Raw genomic sequence first — 17526 nt, forward strand, 5'->3', positions numbered from 1 at the left:
TCTTCGATACTATGATTGTAAAAAGGAATGCGTTCGCATTGAATGACCTCAAAAATTATATTTTTAAACGGTTGTTACTCTTGTAAAATCGTTTTTTACGTGTTTCAGCTTAGACGTAGCTAGTCAATTCCGGGTTTTAGATATTCATTATGATGGTTTTTGAATCAATTTGTCACTGTCGTCAGATCTCGTTACCATGGGTCAAATATATATGGAATCGACAAACTGAAAATTTTGTTTATTCTCGAAATGGTAGTATATGAAGTAGAAAACGTTAATTACACGATGACGACACAATTTGTATACAATTGATAATAGGATTTTTCAAATTCTGTTCTATGTGGTACTAATGAACTCGACAGTGTCCGTAAGTATTCTGATTAGATTTATTTTGCTATTGAGGAAATCGCATGTAAGTCTTTGTTTTATAAATACACATTATAGTCGTTTGTTTACTGCATTTTTTACGTGTATCAGCATGTTATTCCAAACGACATATTTATAATCCGATGATTATCGCATTTTTCATATCCCACTTCCATATTTACATATCGTGGCGTTTTGTGAATTTGCCAAACAAGTTCTCGTCACAAACATGTTATTTATCCATACTAAAAAAAGTACACTACGAATATAATGTTTAAAAAAAAGGTTTCTGTCGATATACTTTGAAAGCTGCTTAGTTGTCAGTAATCCTACATAGTATCTATTTCTTGTATATATATTTTGTCTGCCTTTTTGAACTGTTCACATTCGCTGTAGAACTCGGGCGCAGACTAGATATTACATTTCGGAAATGTTGGTCAATGACGATTTTCCTTTTTCGTTGTTTATTATTTTCCATGTTACTGAGCTGTACACCAAATTACAGGAATTTTTCTCGTTATAGCTGTTTGAAAAGTTAAAAAGTAATTATTGATGACAGAACGGGTTTCATATTATAGTAACTGCGACTTTCCGGCTTATTCTTGTATGTCTGTTTAATGAGCTAATGTAAATATAAATGTAAGTAGACATGACTATTTATTTAATAGGTTAATAATTGGTTTGTTAGCATTTAATGTTTACATGTCTGAATTGTATGACTTTCTATCTAAATGGCAAATGTGAGAATCATAATTTGTCTACGTTTATGTATTGAAGTTTTTCTTCAAACTACTTTTACGCGGATACTTGGAATATATAACTAAATTATTTCTTCGGACCTCATTAGCTATCGCCCTCACGCATCCGTTTTAATTTAGTTCGTTCTCAAAATTTGTCAACTTTTTGTTTGAGGTTACAGGAACAATCAATTAATGTCGCAAACTTAGATTTCTCGCGAAATTGGCGCATAATATTTATCACAAGCGCTGTTCAATTCAACGTAGCATGACGTGTTTATATTATCATTTATCAGAAAATCAACGTTTTAATTTTTATTTTCGATCTTCTTTCCTTGTCTTGTAGTTTATAATTATCATTACATACGTAGCCTGAAGCAAGAATTGGTCATTTCTCGATGCATTTTATGAAGAGATTTTCCGTTACTTATATTGCTCGCTACAGTGCGTAGCATGCCTAGTGCACAATTGTTACTGACCGTTCTATACTTGATACCCGCCGTAGCTATCATTTGGCACACTCTGAGCGAAAGACTGCCGACCTATCATAACGCAAAAAGGATTCATAATCTGTGCAACTCGATAGCCGATTTTGATTTTGAATACAAAGAAGCTATCTGCGAAGGCAAAAGCTCGTATTTGGACTTAACCCATACTGGTGCCTTTTTGACTTCTCGCACCCTTTTTGGATTTATTGTTTCTCATATTCTTTGGACTATCAAAACACCTATTTTAGCCATGAGTACCAGGTATTGGGACGAAATTGACTGGTATATCCAGGTAAATTTTTTTTTTAATATGAGCTCCGGCCTCCGGACACAAACAAACAGACTGTTCATTGCTGAAGATTGTTTTAATAAAATAGTTAGTTTGAAAGATTTTCTACAGTATGTGATAAACCAATCCCACATACTAAATAGTTTTTAAATATAAAATGTTCTATATCCCTATTGGGTTAGGTATCAATTAGTAATATACCTAATAGGTTATGTCTATGCAATTTGGATATATAGAACTATTGTGGAACATTATGTGTGGGAATAAAGCCACTTCATTCCACTCCTGTTGTATATTCACATCTATGAGACCAATGGTGCTTTTGAATATAGATGTAGCTATGCATATTCCCCAAAACCCCTGGATACTAAATTCTAATGCCCCAATAAAGCAGAATAACTATATTGAGATTTAGACAATGAAACAATACTGCTCTAAATGTAATTATCTACTATTTGCTTTTCAATCCAGTTTTGCTTAATAAGTGTCATGAATTGATTGTGACAATGGTTTTCTTTTATATTTGGCATTTATAATAGTTAGCACTTGATTAATTAGAAGCAATGTAGTTATTTTCAATGGCTTCTGAACATTTAATAGTCGATCATTTTTACTTAATCAGAGAAGCGTCAAATTTGACCTGTTATATATATATTCGTTTGGACATTCGTTGCATTGATTAAAACTGGGACTTGTATTTATATAATCAATTCGCTATTGATCTTGATTCATCTTGTTATTGAACTTTCCTTACGTATTGACAAACTGTAATTTGCATTGATCTTCCTTTTATAGTATAATTAGAGCCCCAATTGATTTTTTGAGTTTATTAAAAACTAAGTCCTTATGTGAGAGATTTAATCAATGCAATAGTTGATCCATTTGATTCCCAAACAAATACTAAATGATCTTATGTTTTATGCAAATTGATCAATCTGATTGATTTTTACCTGAAGAACTTACTATTATATTAATTTCACTGTTGAAAATACTGGTGTATTGTTCTTTTGTGATATATTTCTGACTAATTCACAAGTGGCCTGTTTTTTTTTGGTTTCATTTGAGATCTATTCACAGTTTGTAATCAATTCAAACTATTTTTTTAATTTCTCTACAGGAGGGAACCCAAAAACTATGTGAGATGTTAAATAAAGAAAACGAAGATGCCTCTTCTTCAAAATGGTCAACAGGAGAAGGTATGGATTTAATATGCTATATAATAGCCTATGCTACACAATTATCTTTGACCAGAAAAAAAGTCAATATGATGACCAAATCACTATGGGAAATATTATAGTAATAGGGTGGGGCATGTTAGGTACATAGACATGGGTTGGTGAAAAAATATATTATACTAGTGGTTATGCGGAAGGTTTTGGCAGTCCTTTCACACATGATCACTCATGATTTGGATATCCTTATATTTAAAACTGAGCTTAGAACAATAATGAGAATAAGTTTACTGTGTTTAATTACAAAAAATATTGTATTTATTTAGTGTATGATGAAATTGTTTTGAATTAAAATATATTCTAATAACCATCACTGTATATTTTCTGTCTGTATATTTTCTGTCAAAATGAATTACAATCATATTATATTATCATTACGTTTTCATGAACTCAGGAATTCATGGAAAATATTAAAAATGTTGTCATGACTAAATACTTTTGGCATTTACTGCGTATGTGCCCCAGGCTTAATTTTTTTGCAATCATACAATGCTTTCTGTGTCAATTCCAAATAAATTGAAGGCCGTAAGACTCATAATACAAAAAAGCATTCCTCAGTCAACAGTAAATGATTGGTTCTGGATTGTAATCGCGGGTCATTTAATTGCCTGAAAACATAAATTGTGATTTTTTTCTGAAGTGGTTATTTTTAAGCCACAGTAATTATAGTAAAATGTCAATTTTTGAAATTATTTATTTTTTTAGAAGAAGATAAACTCACAAAACGAAATATGGCCGAAGAAACATTGAAAAATAAAGATGAAAACAAGATCATTAATAAATTTGATAGCATGTGAGTACCATGTAATTAATGGGGATTTTTCACATATTTGCTACCGGTATCACTAATTAATTTGGTATTTGATCATTTTGGGCAATTGTACTGAACCCAACATTTCTGTGCTTGACATGTGATCTTTGGCAATATGTAATATATTAGTATCATATATGTTATTGTAGCAAAAAGTATGTCCATGTACTTGGTTTTGATATTTGGAATATATCATAATATTCAGATTTTGAAGAAAAATAACCAACCCTTATTTTAAAAAAACTCTCACTTTTTAGATCAATCAAAGAAGAAACGTCGGATGTTGATTCAGTAAAAGATGATGAAGAATATATGGAACGATCAACTTCTGTTGAAGATAATTCAGGTATTCTGCCTTGATGTCAGCAGTGAATAGTGTTTTATCGGCTACCATCTATATTGTGTAGTGAATCTTTGCATGGTTTTGCATATAGGATAGGATTTACATATTTATCTTGGGGGAGAGGAAGGTTGATAACACGGCGCAATCATATGCCGAACCACAGCCTCTCGTCCGGTTTCCGCAGAAATAATTTTCTTACTCTCAAACACAGAAAAAGTATATGGTCGAAATAATAGTATTTAAGAATCAGAAACCTTGATTCTTATCAAACTCGGAATTTACACTGCCAATTTTATTTAGTAGATTTTTTTTTGTGTGTATATTTTTGTGACTAAATAATTTTCAATCTAATTATCCATATTTTCAACAGTTGTGAAAAAACAGACTAAAGTGGATGAACTAATTTCAATGTGTACGAAGTGTAGCATGCTTCCTCCTATCTACACATACTTCACCACCGGCGATGTAAGTTAACTTATTATAGCATGAGGCCTATACAGTTATGAACCTTTTTTATCAGTTCAATCTGACTTGGTTTTTCCAATGCCCATTTTTGATACATGACAACTTGCCTAAATAGTTTTTCTTTTAACGACTGATCAATATCTACTAAATTTGTCTAAAGTTGACACGAACGTACAACTCATCACATGATTTCGTGAACGAAAGTCAGACTGGAGGTCTGTTGATACATTGACTGATAAACTCGTTTTGAAATGTATTGATGAATAAACACCCGTGATATTAATATTACAGTTGTGAATGTATTTTCTTTGACCTGTATCTGATATATGTCATAGTTTGTGTATAATTTATCACCATGACATATGACAGGCATCATGACAACAAAATTTATTATTTTTTATTGCATCGTGGGCTCTAAAACTTGTTATCCCTACTAAATTTCGTTTTTTTAAATATGCATGGTGAACTAATGTGTATTTATCTTTATTCTATGCCATGTATTGGGATCATTCATTGATATATGTCACTGATGTTTTTTGACAACAAAGGTTTGACTTTACCTAACTAAGTGAATACCGGTATTTGTACTTTAGCCCTGAGATGTGCTTTCAGTCATATATGTACCATCACAAATTTCATGAGTTTGCACAAATGGCTCAGTCATCAAAACAAAAATATTGCTTTCCATAGGTTTATTTCCTTTTTTTTTGCTTTTGAATCTTATGATTTGACAGTTCTGTGCAACATTTACTATTGCACCATTATATAAAACGGAAGTGACACATTGTCATATGATCTGTGTGGATAGGCAACATGGTATTGTTTTGATAATGACAAAAAATGACATCATATTCATGAAAGCGATGCAATATGCTTATTTCATGTTAACAATCGATTTGCCCGAGTTTGTATCAAAGAAATAACTGTAATATTTGCAAAATTAATCAAATTATAACCAAACTCGAAACTTAACCAAAATAAAATATTCGTCTAATGTTATAGACCATTTGTGTATGAAATTAATTGAATTTTTTATGTGGTAATTGATTCTTATAAGAAAGCATATGTCAAAATGTATGCTGATTTCACATACTTTTGGGAAGGAAATTATAAATTTCTTGTTTCGATTCATTCTTCATTTCTCAACATATTATAAATCTATCATTGTTGTATGCCTAAAGAGGTTTTTATTTCGAGTTGGAAATTTTCCTAGTCTTTAGTAGTCGAGTTTATTTTTTTCCTGTCAGTGAAAAATAGCATACGAAATTGAAAGAAATAATAATTGAAGACACGATTTTACTGAGAAAGGGCCGTCACAAGGAACCGATGCCGGTTATCGAGCAGCGACACCCGTTCTGATGGGGTTTGCATTATTATCCACGCTGTAATTACCAAACATGGTTTTACCAAGATTCTGTTTTAATCTTTCATTGTTTAGATGATTCATATTCATTGTACGTTTGTTCTACATCCTGTTGTTACATCAATACGTACTATTACCAGACATTCTTCCTCGGGAAGTAATAACTGAGTACATTGTAAACACATTTCCTGCTTTTGTCTGTAGATTAAATTAACATTTTGGGCCCAACAGTGAGAATTATAGATGTTTAATCAAATGTTCCTTGTGTAAGTAACTGCTCTACTACTTGAAATTTGAGTAGTATATACACATACAAATGAAGTAATGTTGCTGTCAAGTCACAGTACACTGACCATTTTAAGAAAACACAGAAGTAGTTTTGGGAAGACACTTATGTAAATAAATATTGTTATTGTATACGGCACATCAGTTTGCATAGTACAATATCTGACTTCTGTTAAAATATATTATTTGCAAAATTGATCATGTCACTGTTCGTCTGTTTGAACTGGCCTGAAGCAGTATATATAACTAATAACAGCTGATATTGGGGAGTGGTCGCTACCATTCATAGTGAACACAAAAGTTGGAAAGAGCAAATAATATGATTCAGCCTATATCGTTGGCTTTTTACCAGTTGTGCATGTATTGCTGAAACGACTACTGGTATTCTATTTGGACATGGCCAACCTTTAAATACAATTACTAATGGCCCATTTCACTACTGTTTGTTATCATTATTTAGTGAACATTCCTTATTGTTGGCAATCTGTGCTTTTATCACATCTTGCAATGCCTACAAAAACTTCAGATGTCATCACTATCGTCAATAAGAATTTAATGACCTAGTATGATGTAAAACAGGAAACTGTCATCCAGCTTTTTTTTACTTGTTGACTGCTTTGTCTGTTTTTATTTTGTATCAAAAAAATTTAATTTTGCTCATTGAAATTGGTATGATCAAAGGTGATTTTGCTAAAAATCAAATCCTTGACTTTTGCATTGTCCTTCATTAACCATGAAACTGAATTGAAGTAAATATAGTTAGAGATAGGCTTGTGACGCATGACCGTTTTCTATTGTTTGTGCTTCTTTTGAATAGATTGACCTTGTGATGTGACGTACCATCAGTGTTTTCTTTCAAGACCTAGAATTTTCTTTTGGCCCAGTTTTATCATGTTAACATGATGTACCGGTAATCACACTTCCATATTTGTTTAGATAAATACGTAATATGATGATATTTTATTGTATTTTGTTTGAGTGGTTAAGGCGTAACAAGCTGTCTTTATACTTTTTGCATATATGCATGATGAAGAATATCACAATATGGGATTTCCATATTCAATTGATATCGGTGATTTGAAAATATTATTGTTTATGTTTTGACATTATTGGGCTGATATCTGTGGAAAAAATGAGTCATGTCGCCACAGATTATATTTGAGGTTTTTTTGGTATTAATGCTATGAAATTTGTTTACAGGAACAAGTTGTATCTACAGTTCAACTTTGGAATGGAGTAAGATTCAGTTCTCATGCACAACTTACGAGAGATAAAGCAATGGAAGAAGCAGCAGGACAAGCTATTGGATATTTGGTAAGTTTTTGTGTATTTAACCAAGTGCAGTCTTATTGATTAAGGTGAACATTGTTACCTAGGTCTTATGTAATACAATCTGCAACTATGTTTAAATGATGCTAAAAATGTTATTAGTTCATGTGAATTTCTATTTATATTTGTATAACTTTGTTTTTTCTTTAAGAAAAATGAACAAAGAGACAAACGACCTGTGAGCACAAGTCCACCATCAACAGTTCCATATTATCTACCGGTACAAAATCTTCTTCCTCCACAGTACTATCAGACGCATGCTGCATATGGTAAGTGATATATATATTGCTACTTAATGGCAATCATTTTAATTCAATTTAATGTTGTTGAATGAGCAATAATTGACGTTCTCAATTAGGCTACATGTGAAATTAATTAATTTTCTTTTGCCTTTTCATATATGCCAGGTCTAGATGGTATAAAAATTTTAGAATAGAAAATTTAATGCTCAATTGAAAAACTAGGTCAAAGCTGTGTTTCCTGTAGGAGACAACGTCCATCAATTCAATATATTTTTCATCATTAATGCTTACTATTGTTAACAAGCGTTTGTTATTGTTTGTAAGTTTTTACTAATATTACATTCATTTATGTTGCAGGAACACCGGTATCTTATGCCACTACTGCACCTCAAACGTTTTTTCTTCCTTCCGTTCCATACACGATGATTCAACAACCACCCGTGGTTACAATACCCCCTGAGTATCAACATGCTGCCTACTTGCAACAATACAGGTTTGATCAAGCAGCTCAATACAGTCCATACCATCAGCACTATCCAACTGTCCGAGTACAGATCAGCCCCAGTCACCAACAAAGGTATCACCATCATTCACCTGGAGCAAAACCTGTTTTATGGACCGGTTTACAACATGACCCTTATCAGGTTCAAGAAAAATTGTCTTCGCAAAGGAAAACAACGGAATATAAACTTCTAGATAAACCACCAAGTCCAGTTGACTCAAATCAGGTGAGATATTCTATGTTGTTAAATTGAGAAAAATAATTTTATTAGTTGACATGAGGTTGTATAGTACAGATTTTAGCAGTTGAAAATGTGTTGTCTAGTGTCTTGGGAGTAAAGTGTCATAAATTTACTGCACATTTTGTTATTGTAAAACAATTTGGTGCTTCTTCAAAGAAGTTTGTTGAACTATCATTGAACAGACAGCTCACATTAACACAGAAGCGAATTCATTTCATATTTCCCTTTGTTCTCTCGCAAAATTTGATTTCGTCCATATGTGCTTTTTGTGGAGAACAAACAGCATACATTAACTCATGGTAAAAGTGGACTAGTGATACTGTAATCCATGTCCATTTATTTTTCATGTTGGTCAGTTATAATCCAAACTATAAAACCCATTGGATATAAAACGAAAACTATCCATTGTCACTCATGAGTCATGAACACTTAGTTTGACACTTTCAATTTATTATTCTTTTTCAAATAACTTTATCTCTTCATCTTTTAGACAAAGGAGTCCATATCAGAGCAAGAGACATTGGAAAAGACACCAGAAACATCATCAGAATCTGAAAAGACAACGCCGAACAAATCGCGTCCTGGATCTGCAATGAAAAAGCAAACTGCAGCCAAACCAAAACTGGCGATTTCTTTCAATAAAAATCAAAGCTCATAATTAAATGGTGTTTTTTTCTACCAAAAACATACGGTTTTGTAATATTAATTTATTCTCAGTTGTAAATATTATTTACTCTATGTATTAACTATACGGGGACTTATTTATTATGTATTAATCAGAAAAAAACTACTCTCTTTAAACTGTACAAATTTTACATAACAGTTGTACTTGAGAACATATATTCATGCTACATATATATCCTAAAAATCTCATGAGTTAATCTAACATCCGGCCAAGCAACTGTGCATCATATTCCACTTGCATGTCAACAGTACTCCAGTATTATCCAGGTTGTGAATCCTTTTTTGAATTGTTTTGAGGCATCTTTTCGTGATTGGTAACTCACTTCCAGTATTGGTGTGAATATTTCAGGCAAGGTGTATGCATTTTAATGTGAATCAAAGTGTTTACATTTTTAACTCACTATATGAATCTTCCTTTCTGCTGGAATTATATAAATGACTCCATGTCTGAATTAACTATACTTATCTCCCACTTATTGAAACTTATTGATTCCCATCTGCCTTCTGTACAATTGAGATTAAGTTGATATGTTTCCACAAATAGAGTACCGGTACGGTTTGGTATGGTGAAGTAAATTCGCTTCTATATGATAACTTTGTAAATAGTTTTATTTGGGTAAGCTTGTATAGTTGTATTATGTATTTTGGTGTAGTGTGTGTATCCTGTATTTTACTAACTCTTATTTAATTCCATTTTATATCCAAGAATTATAAGCTTGCAACTGTAATCGTTCTCGCGTAGCATAGTCGGTGAAATCTTTCTACTTCCTTTGAAATAAATTTGTAGATCTGCGACCTCTGGTGTCGGTTTGTTTCATTCGATGATTCAAGGTCATCCATGGGTTATAAGAACGTCGTGTAGGAGTAGATGGAGAATATTGTATATGGTTAAGCTATTTTCAGATCTTTTTTCAAATTCGTGCTGTCTCTTTGTAATTCTTCTTTTTAACTTGAACGAACTCCCATCCCTTTTCACCGCAAAATAAACTGGAGATTCTTTTATGTTTATTGTGTTTGTAGTTGGGGTATATGTGGGTTAATGACACTGCTATTCAGGACTGTAAAGCCTTTTGATCATGATTTCCACATATCAAGTTCTCGTAATATTTCCTTCCGTAATAGGATTACAAGGCTCTTATTTTGTTTCCCAACGTTAGGCTATATCGTCGCGGTAGAACCACATTAGCTGTCACATGTTAAAGCTCTGAGAAATTTTGTGATCTGTACAGCCAAACCTCGAAATTGGCATAATCACTGCGTTATAATGTTCAGCTTTGAAACCCCAGACTAGAAGATGGCCCCTTATCCGTAAATGAATCCGTTTCTGGGGAATGTGGCATAAGCTATTTCGGCATATAAATTTCGAAGTAAAACCTATATTTGGCAAAAAGTACGAGGCGTACGGTTGTAATACTACTTGGATTCCATAAAGGGTATAGTTTTATTTTGCAACAAAACCGTACATGGATGTCATATGTATTGCAAATGGGATTATATATAATTTCGATCACGATCTGCGATAAGTGTCGAATTAGTTCTGGTTGGTCAATAGGATGAACTATGAATGCTCCCCTGTGGTATGCCGCATTTCATATATTTTGTGCGCAAGTAACTCTACCATTTGACAATTTTTCATTCATTTTCTCGTTCAATTTCATTACTGTGAGTTAGGTCATTTTGAAAATCATGATATATATATTTAATTTATTGATTATAAATGAACATCATGATCTAATTTGGAAACTAAAAAAAGGTTGCTATAGATAAAAGACGATTTTATTATCATTGTTCTATCGTCTTTTGCTAATAATAAGCAAAGTATTTGAATCACTCGTCAATACAGTAATTACGGACCACCTAGAATCACATGGTCTTTTAATTGACAGATAACAGACAGGGTTTTCGTCGTAAACGTTCTACCGCCGCCGATTTGTTAACAGGTATAATCAGTAGTGGGATTCAGCCGGTTCGCACCGGTTCTATAGAACAGTCTCACGGAACTTCATGAGGTCAGCGAACCGGTTGGCATTACTGAAAAAACACGACTTTTTGTAACAGAACCGGCTGAAAAATATGACATTTGTGTGATGAAACCGGCTGACAAAAAATTTGAATCCCACCACTGGCTATAACTGAAAGAATAAAATAGACTGAAATCACATGTTTTTTTAATTGACCGAAAACAGATAGGGTTTCCGTCGTAAACGTTTTACTGTCGATTTGTTAACAGATATAACTAAAAGAATAAAACGCGCATTGGATCGAGTTGGTGAAGCAAAAGGATTTGTCTTGGATATTTTAAAAGACTATCGCCTGACCACCAGATAGCAACCAACACAAACTCGGAACCGCCACAAGGTGTCCAATTTCCAATTGTGATGACGTCATCGTAGACAAACAAACAAATTAAGTAAAAATTTGCCTACGGATATTTTTGAAATAAATAATACTATGACCTTATATATCATGACTGCATTTGAATATTATTGCAACAGAGTTAGTATTACTATTGATCCAAGTAAACAATCAGTTTTCAATTTTGTTTAACATAACATAGGACAACAGCTTGGTGTGTTTTTTAAATTGCCTCCGAATAATAGTGTGTCACATTCATTTTTTCCCAATGAATATTATGCAGCTGTTATCAATTTCCTAAGACAGTACAATATCACTGAATCAAATTTATCTCAAGGAAAACATAGACTTTTCTTTATATGATATAATTGTGAATAACCTAATGGATGGGGAGGAATTGTGTTTCTCAGAGATGGTAATTTGGATGGAGCTTGCTCAAATATACATTCTAAAATTTTGGCCAATAATATCAAAACTTTTAATTACAAATTGATGTGGAACATACTCCCACTTGAAGTAATACCAAGAATAAGACTTATCTCTGGGGATGATGTATGTATACTGTGTAAACAAGAACCTGAGATTGTATCTCACCTGTTTTGGTACTGTATTTTTACACAAAGTGTATTTGATTATGTTTTTTCTGTTTCATTAAAAATAAATAACTGTGTGTTGAAAAATAATTATAAAACTTGTATTTTAATGGACTTGAATGATCACTGCTATTCACATTTATACAATGTTGAACGGAATGTCATTATATTATTATTGTGTACAGCAAGGTATAAAATTTGGCTGGAACGGAATGCCACAATTTTTTAAAATCATAACCCAAGTGTAAATAATGTAATTATGAAAATTAGGAGCTCAATTTTAGCAAGAAGAAATATTGATAAATATAGAAAAAGAATCTTGTTATGTAAAAGAACTTGACTTAATATGTGATAGCTTATGACTAATTATATTTTTGTTTTTTATGCTCTTTAATTATAACTATATATACTACATAACTGAAATGACTTGTATTGAAAACAACAAACAAATTAATGGAACTATGGATTATATGAAAATTATGTGCCTGATGGAACTATCACGATATTGATATATATATATGTTTGTTTACTTTATGTCTTTATTTATTAATATTTTATTTATTTAATGTATAATCCACTTTGTGAAACCATAAAAAAAATTAAAATAAATAAATAAAAGTAATAGCTAGCGACAGATACAACCACCCAAACGTTTAAAGCAGTTAGTCCAGTACTTTTTCACAAGAAAAAAAGGAGAATGCCTAACATATGAATAAACATATGAATAAAACAGCAACAGCTTGATAACGAAACGATCCATAGTAGAGATGTACCGATACCACTTTTGTCGCCGATACCGATCCGATACCAGCTAAAAACGCCGATACCGATACGCCGATACTACAAAAAGGCCGATATTACCGATATTCCAATACCGATTCTATGTAATTATTACTTTATTAGGTGTGCTGTGTAGGGCTGACGGGTTAAAACAATGGTCTCTGAGCGTTGTTCATAGTACACATTATTTCAGATCAAAAAAAAAGATATATCACATAATATGAAATTAATGTTTGGTGTTTGCTTCAACTGATTAAAATATATTGTACAGTAACGCTAGTAATCTCAGTGTTTGGTTCCAGTACATTTGAACCCACGTACATTTGAACCCATGACAATTGCACCTGCATGCTATTGCACATATGGAATTTTTTTTTGTTTTACGGATAGTTGAACCCATACTAACCCTAACCCATGGGTTTTAGCACCCGAATATAGATTGAACCCGCGGATATACACGTGGGTTCAAATGTACATGGGTTCAAATGTACGGTCACCTCGGTGTTCAATTAGAAAACTCATAAGCCCAATGTCCAATTTGAACTTAATATGAATATCGCGACTTTCGAATATCGTTATTTGTGTTTAAAAGAATATCGAATATCACCCACACATTCTAGCGCCGCCGTCCTACGTTCAAATTAAAAGCATTTTACAAATATTTTATTTTGTGGCTAATCGTAATCGTCGACGCAATAAGTCAAAGCCAAAATGAAAGAGTATCAATCAGCACCGACAAAAAGAAGGCCTACCTATAACCGTCGATGATGTTTTTTTACTTTACTATTTTATAATATAAAATATTTTACAATTGCTATCATATATTTTGAATTTCGGAATTTAGTTTATTGATGTCGACGGATTAAATGACACTCGTACTTGACGACAAACAGTCAGAATTTATACCCGTGACAAAAGTCCATGTGCCGTTAATAATGACCCCAATTCCACTGTATGATTTGAAACTGGGCGCCTAGTTGCTTTTTGTTATGTGCTGTGTTGATATATTTCTTCATAATTAACATGTAATATTAAAAATGTCAATATTAAAATTTGACAGCAAAAATAGCCAAATTAGTTGAGCTAGTTTGGCTGATGAATAGCTTAAAACACGTGAATCCTATTCTCTCGCGGGGGTGGGGACATGTATGTCTCATAGCTCACGATCTCTCCAGACAAAAAATAAATTAAAAAGTAGTATTCCAATTTATCTTTTAAAACATTCTGGACCATATCAAAAAGATAAATATATCGGAAATATCGGCCTTAATTTAACCGATACCGATACATGGCCGATACCGGAAAAATGACCGATATTGCCGATACCGATACCCGATACCGATACATCGGTACATCTCTAATCCATAGGCCCACTTTGTGTCAAAAATAGAATGAACGGGTAGTGTAGAAACGGGTTTTTGATCAGCGTGTAGTCAAGTGCAACGCACTACTATGCTTGAAGAAACGTAAAAATTGATTTGAAATTGATTTGGACTGTTTGATCCCCAAATAGATTGACCAAAAACGGATTTAAATTGCGGATTTAACCTGAAACTTTCATATTCGAAGTACATGTGCTCGCAACTTACAAGTTAAGACTGAATTCCCCAAATAATTCAAGCACAACTGAGTGACGTGTTACAGTGCACAAACGAACAGACATTACAATAGCCCATTTCTTTGTAAAGTTGAGTAACTGCATTGTTTATTATCAGCAACGTGGTAATGTTTTTTATTAGTAAAATTTGCTCTAAACTTTTTTCTCGCGGCTTTTTGCATCGCAAATACTTAATTTCATTTCGATATCTGATCTGGCCGTCGTTGGTTGCGGACGTGATATTGGAGTTAGACGATGAAACACTTCTTTGGACTAAAACGTGGATAAACCGGACAAACATAGATCCTCCAGCGAATCTAATTTCGGGACTGTAATTGGATGAAGCCCAAAAGAGTTGGAACGATATTGGACAAAAATAGGAATGTTGAACTTTTGTATAAACCATTGGATCTTTCTAAATAGACTACAAAAGTTTGAGTTTTCGGGATAAGTGGCCAATACAATGAAGGCCTGTGATGTGTGACAGTAGTATATCAACGCTTTTATTTTTTGCACAGAGTGACCTCTGGCTAGCCTAAATCTTATATGTAACAATAGGAATGCCTTCAAATTTTGGTATCTGTACGTAGCAACTACAGCCATTGTTAGTTTATTGTGTTTATTTTGCATCTCTCTAATCACATGTAATCATTGCGTGGTTGAAACGCGTTTGTGCCCGTCTTATTATCAATTTTATCGTCGTTTTTAAACTTGTATTTGTGTCTCACTTTTATGCCACACGAAACGCCCGATGAGCTTCTCCCTGCTACATATCTAGTTTTTTTTATAATATGATTATGTACGTTATTTTCGGTGAACGAGCTCGTACATTACAAGCTACGGACCTTTTTCTCAAGTTTTGCTTGTTTTTCAGGAATTCATATTCAAATATTTTGTTCGTTTTATTGAGTGTTGTGTTTTCAGAATACCGAAATATATAGTATTGTATAGTATTTATTTTTGATTGTATTGATATAAAAAGTGATTTTTTCCGTTTTAAACAAAAAACGAAACAAAAAATCAAGAAAGTGCTAACCATGGAACACAAGGTGGCGTAGCTCCAACCAAAGCCCATATATACTATACATCCAACGAGCTACCGTTTCGGAAAATTTAGAAATTTGCCGGCACAGTACGGCAGTACCGGTACGGTACCGATATGGCGCGCTTTTTTTGTTTGTTTTATGTTTTAATGCAGGCGTAAATGTTGTAATGAGCTAATTCAATAAATAACATAGCATAAATTTTATAATTTTCGTTTTATAATGGCAAATACTAAACTGATTTGCCGTCGACAGATTGCAGAAGGCTGACTGCTCAGTCAGTCAGTGGTTTTCTGTAAGATCTGCAGCTCCGCTATGTCAGTGTCAGCATGTAACATCACGGCCTGTTACCGTCACCAGTAACCTGAAAAGTCAATATGTTATTCTGTTATTGGCGGTTGCTTCTATATGGACAAATAACAAAATCAGTACCGCAGACCAATGTATTGGTGTCAGACAGACAGTCACAGTTCTGTATTCGGTGTAACAAAAATAGATTTTGTGATTACTGATTTCAGGGTTATAAATTTCTTACATAGATAGTCTGAATCGGGGATGGCAAACCACTGCAGCACTGACCCGCGGGCCAGACTGGATTCCATCGCAGGTGCACGCCCGAGGACGCTAGCGCTCCGCAAAAATGCACGCGAGCGAATTCAATTTTGCACGCCGAAAATTTGCAATTGCTCACCAATGTAAATCGGTTTAAATATCGTGTTGAATGATAGGAATCTCGTGAGAATAGTTCTGTACCGGTAGTTATGTACGAAAAGATCGACTCTGGCCAAGTACGGCCCAGATTTAGCAGCTTTTTCGTACAATAATTTTACACGAATGTACTGAACAGTACCGGTATCTAAAGTCGCACAAACACTCTCAAAATTAGTGACGAAGTATAAAAATAATGTTTGGGGTTAAAAGGTCAAACGTTCATTCTGCTCTGATCTGACGTATTTTTTATCCATTAATTCTACGTAAAAACACTCCCAAAATTATTGACAAAGTATGTCCATTTTGCTCTGGTTCAACGTATTTTTTATCCAATAATTGTACGCGGATGTACTGAACAGTACCGGTATGCAAAGTCGCACAAACACTCTCAAAATTAGCGACAAACTGTATGAAATAATGTTTGGGGTCAAAGGTCAAACGTCCATTTTTGCTCTGTTAGTCGTTGGATTCAACGTATTTTTTATCCGATACCGATAATTTGTATTGAGAGGTATCTAATGTCAAAGTCAGTTGCACGCGGGCGCAGTTGTTTTGCACGCTGCGAGCTATAATTGCACGCCAGGAATTCTTATTTGCACGCGGGAAGTTCTGAACCCCCCTATTATTCCCCCTCCTTTAAATGTAGAAACGTGAAACTTTAAAGATGGTTAAAAGAAACACAACTCTACCCACCTGCCAAGTTTCATTTTTTTATCTCTTATATTTGTATGAATTTTCAAGCTTTTTGAAAGAGACAATGGGTAGTTGGCGACATGAAAAAATGGTCTGTTTTTTTTTCTTCGGTCAGGTTTTTGGTCGTAACTTTTTCGTTTGTGGCCGCATTTTAGTGTAATTTCGCAGGGCTAAGAGGAATAAGTGGACGATAACGCGTAATAAATATCGTTGCGGTTCGTTAATTTTTTCGGCATCAATTTAATCGATGAAGTTGATGACTGCAAATAGGTCGTGGCCGCCAAGTGGCTAAGCCACCCTACTAACATTTTGGTGATAAGACTGTAAGAATTGATAATGGTACCGGTAATGGAGCCAACACCCAAATTCAGAAATTC

At 33.5% G+C, this 17526-nt stretch overlaps 1 protein-coding gene across 2 annotated transcripts in view; it reads left to right on the top strand.

Annotated features, from left to right (window-relative positions):
• Positions 1 to 10172, top strand: part of LOC120342282 (5'-3' exoribonuclease 1-like) — a 50877-nt gene extending 40705 nt beyond the window's left edge. The window contains exons 30-37 of one of the 2 annotated variants that reach the window (XM_039411050.2): positions 2998 to 3076; positions 3818 to 3905; positions 4181 to 4269; positions 4637 to 4731; positions 7580 to 7693; positions 7860 to 7977; positions 8308 to 8678; positions 9184 to 10172. In XM_039411050.2, coding sequence (XP_039266984.2) covers positions 2998 to 3076; positions 3818 to 3905; positions 4181 to 4269; positions 4637 to 4731; positions 7580 to 7693; positions 7860 to 7977; positions 8308 to 8678; positions 9184 to 9351 — 1122 coding nt within the window. In that variant the 3' untranslated portion in view covers positions 9352 to 10172. The remainder of the gene's footprint in view (positions 1 to 2997; positions 3077 to 3817; positions 3906 to 4180; positions 4270 to 4636; positions 4732 to 7579; positions 7694 to 7859; positions 7978 to 8307; positions 8679 to 9183) is intronic. The other variant, XM_039411051.2, reaches the window with a different exon arrangement.
• The last annotated feature ends 7354 nt before the right edge of the window (positions 10173 to 17526 follow it).

The sequence above is a fragment of the Styela clava genome, chromosome 3 (genome assembly GCF_964204865.1).
Source record: "Styela clava chromosome 3, kaStyClav1.hap1.2, whole genome shotgun sequence".
Lineage (NCBI taxonomy): Eukaryota > Metazoa > Chordata > Ascidiacea > Stolidobranchia > Styelidae > Styela > Styela clava.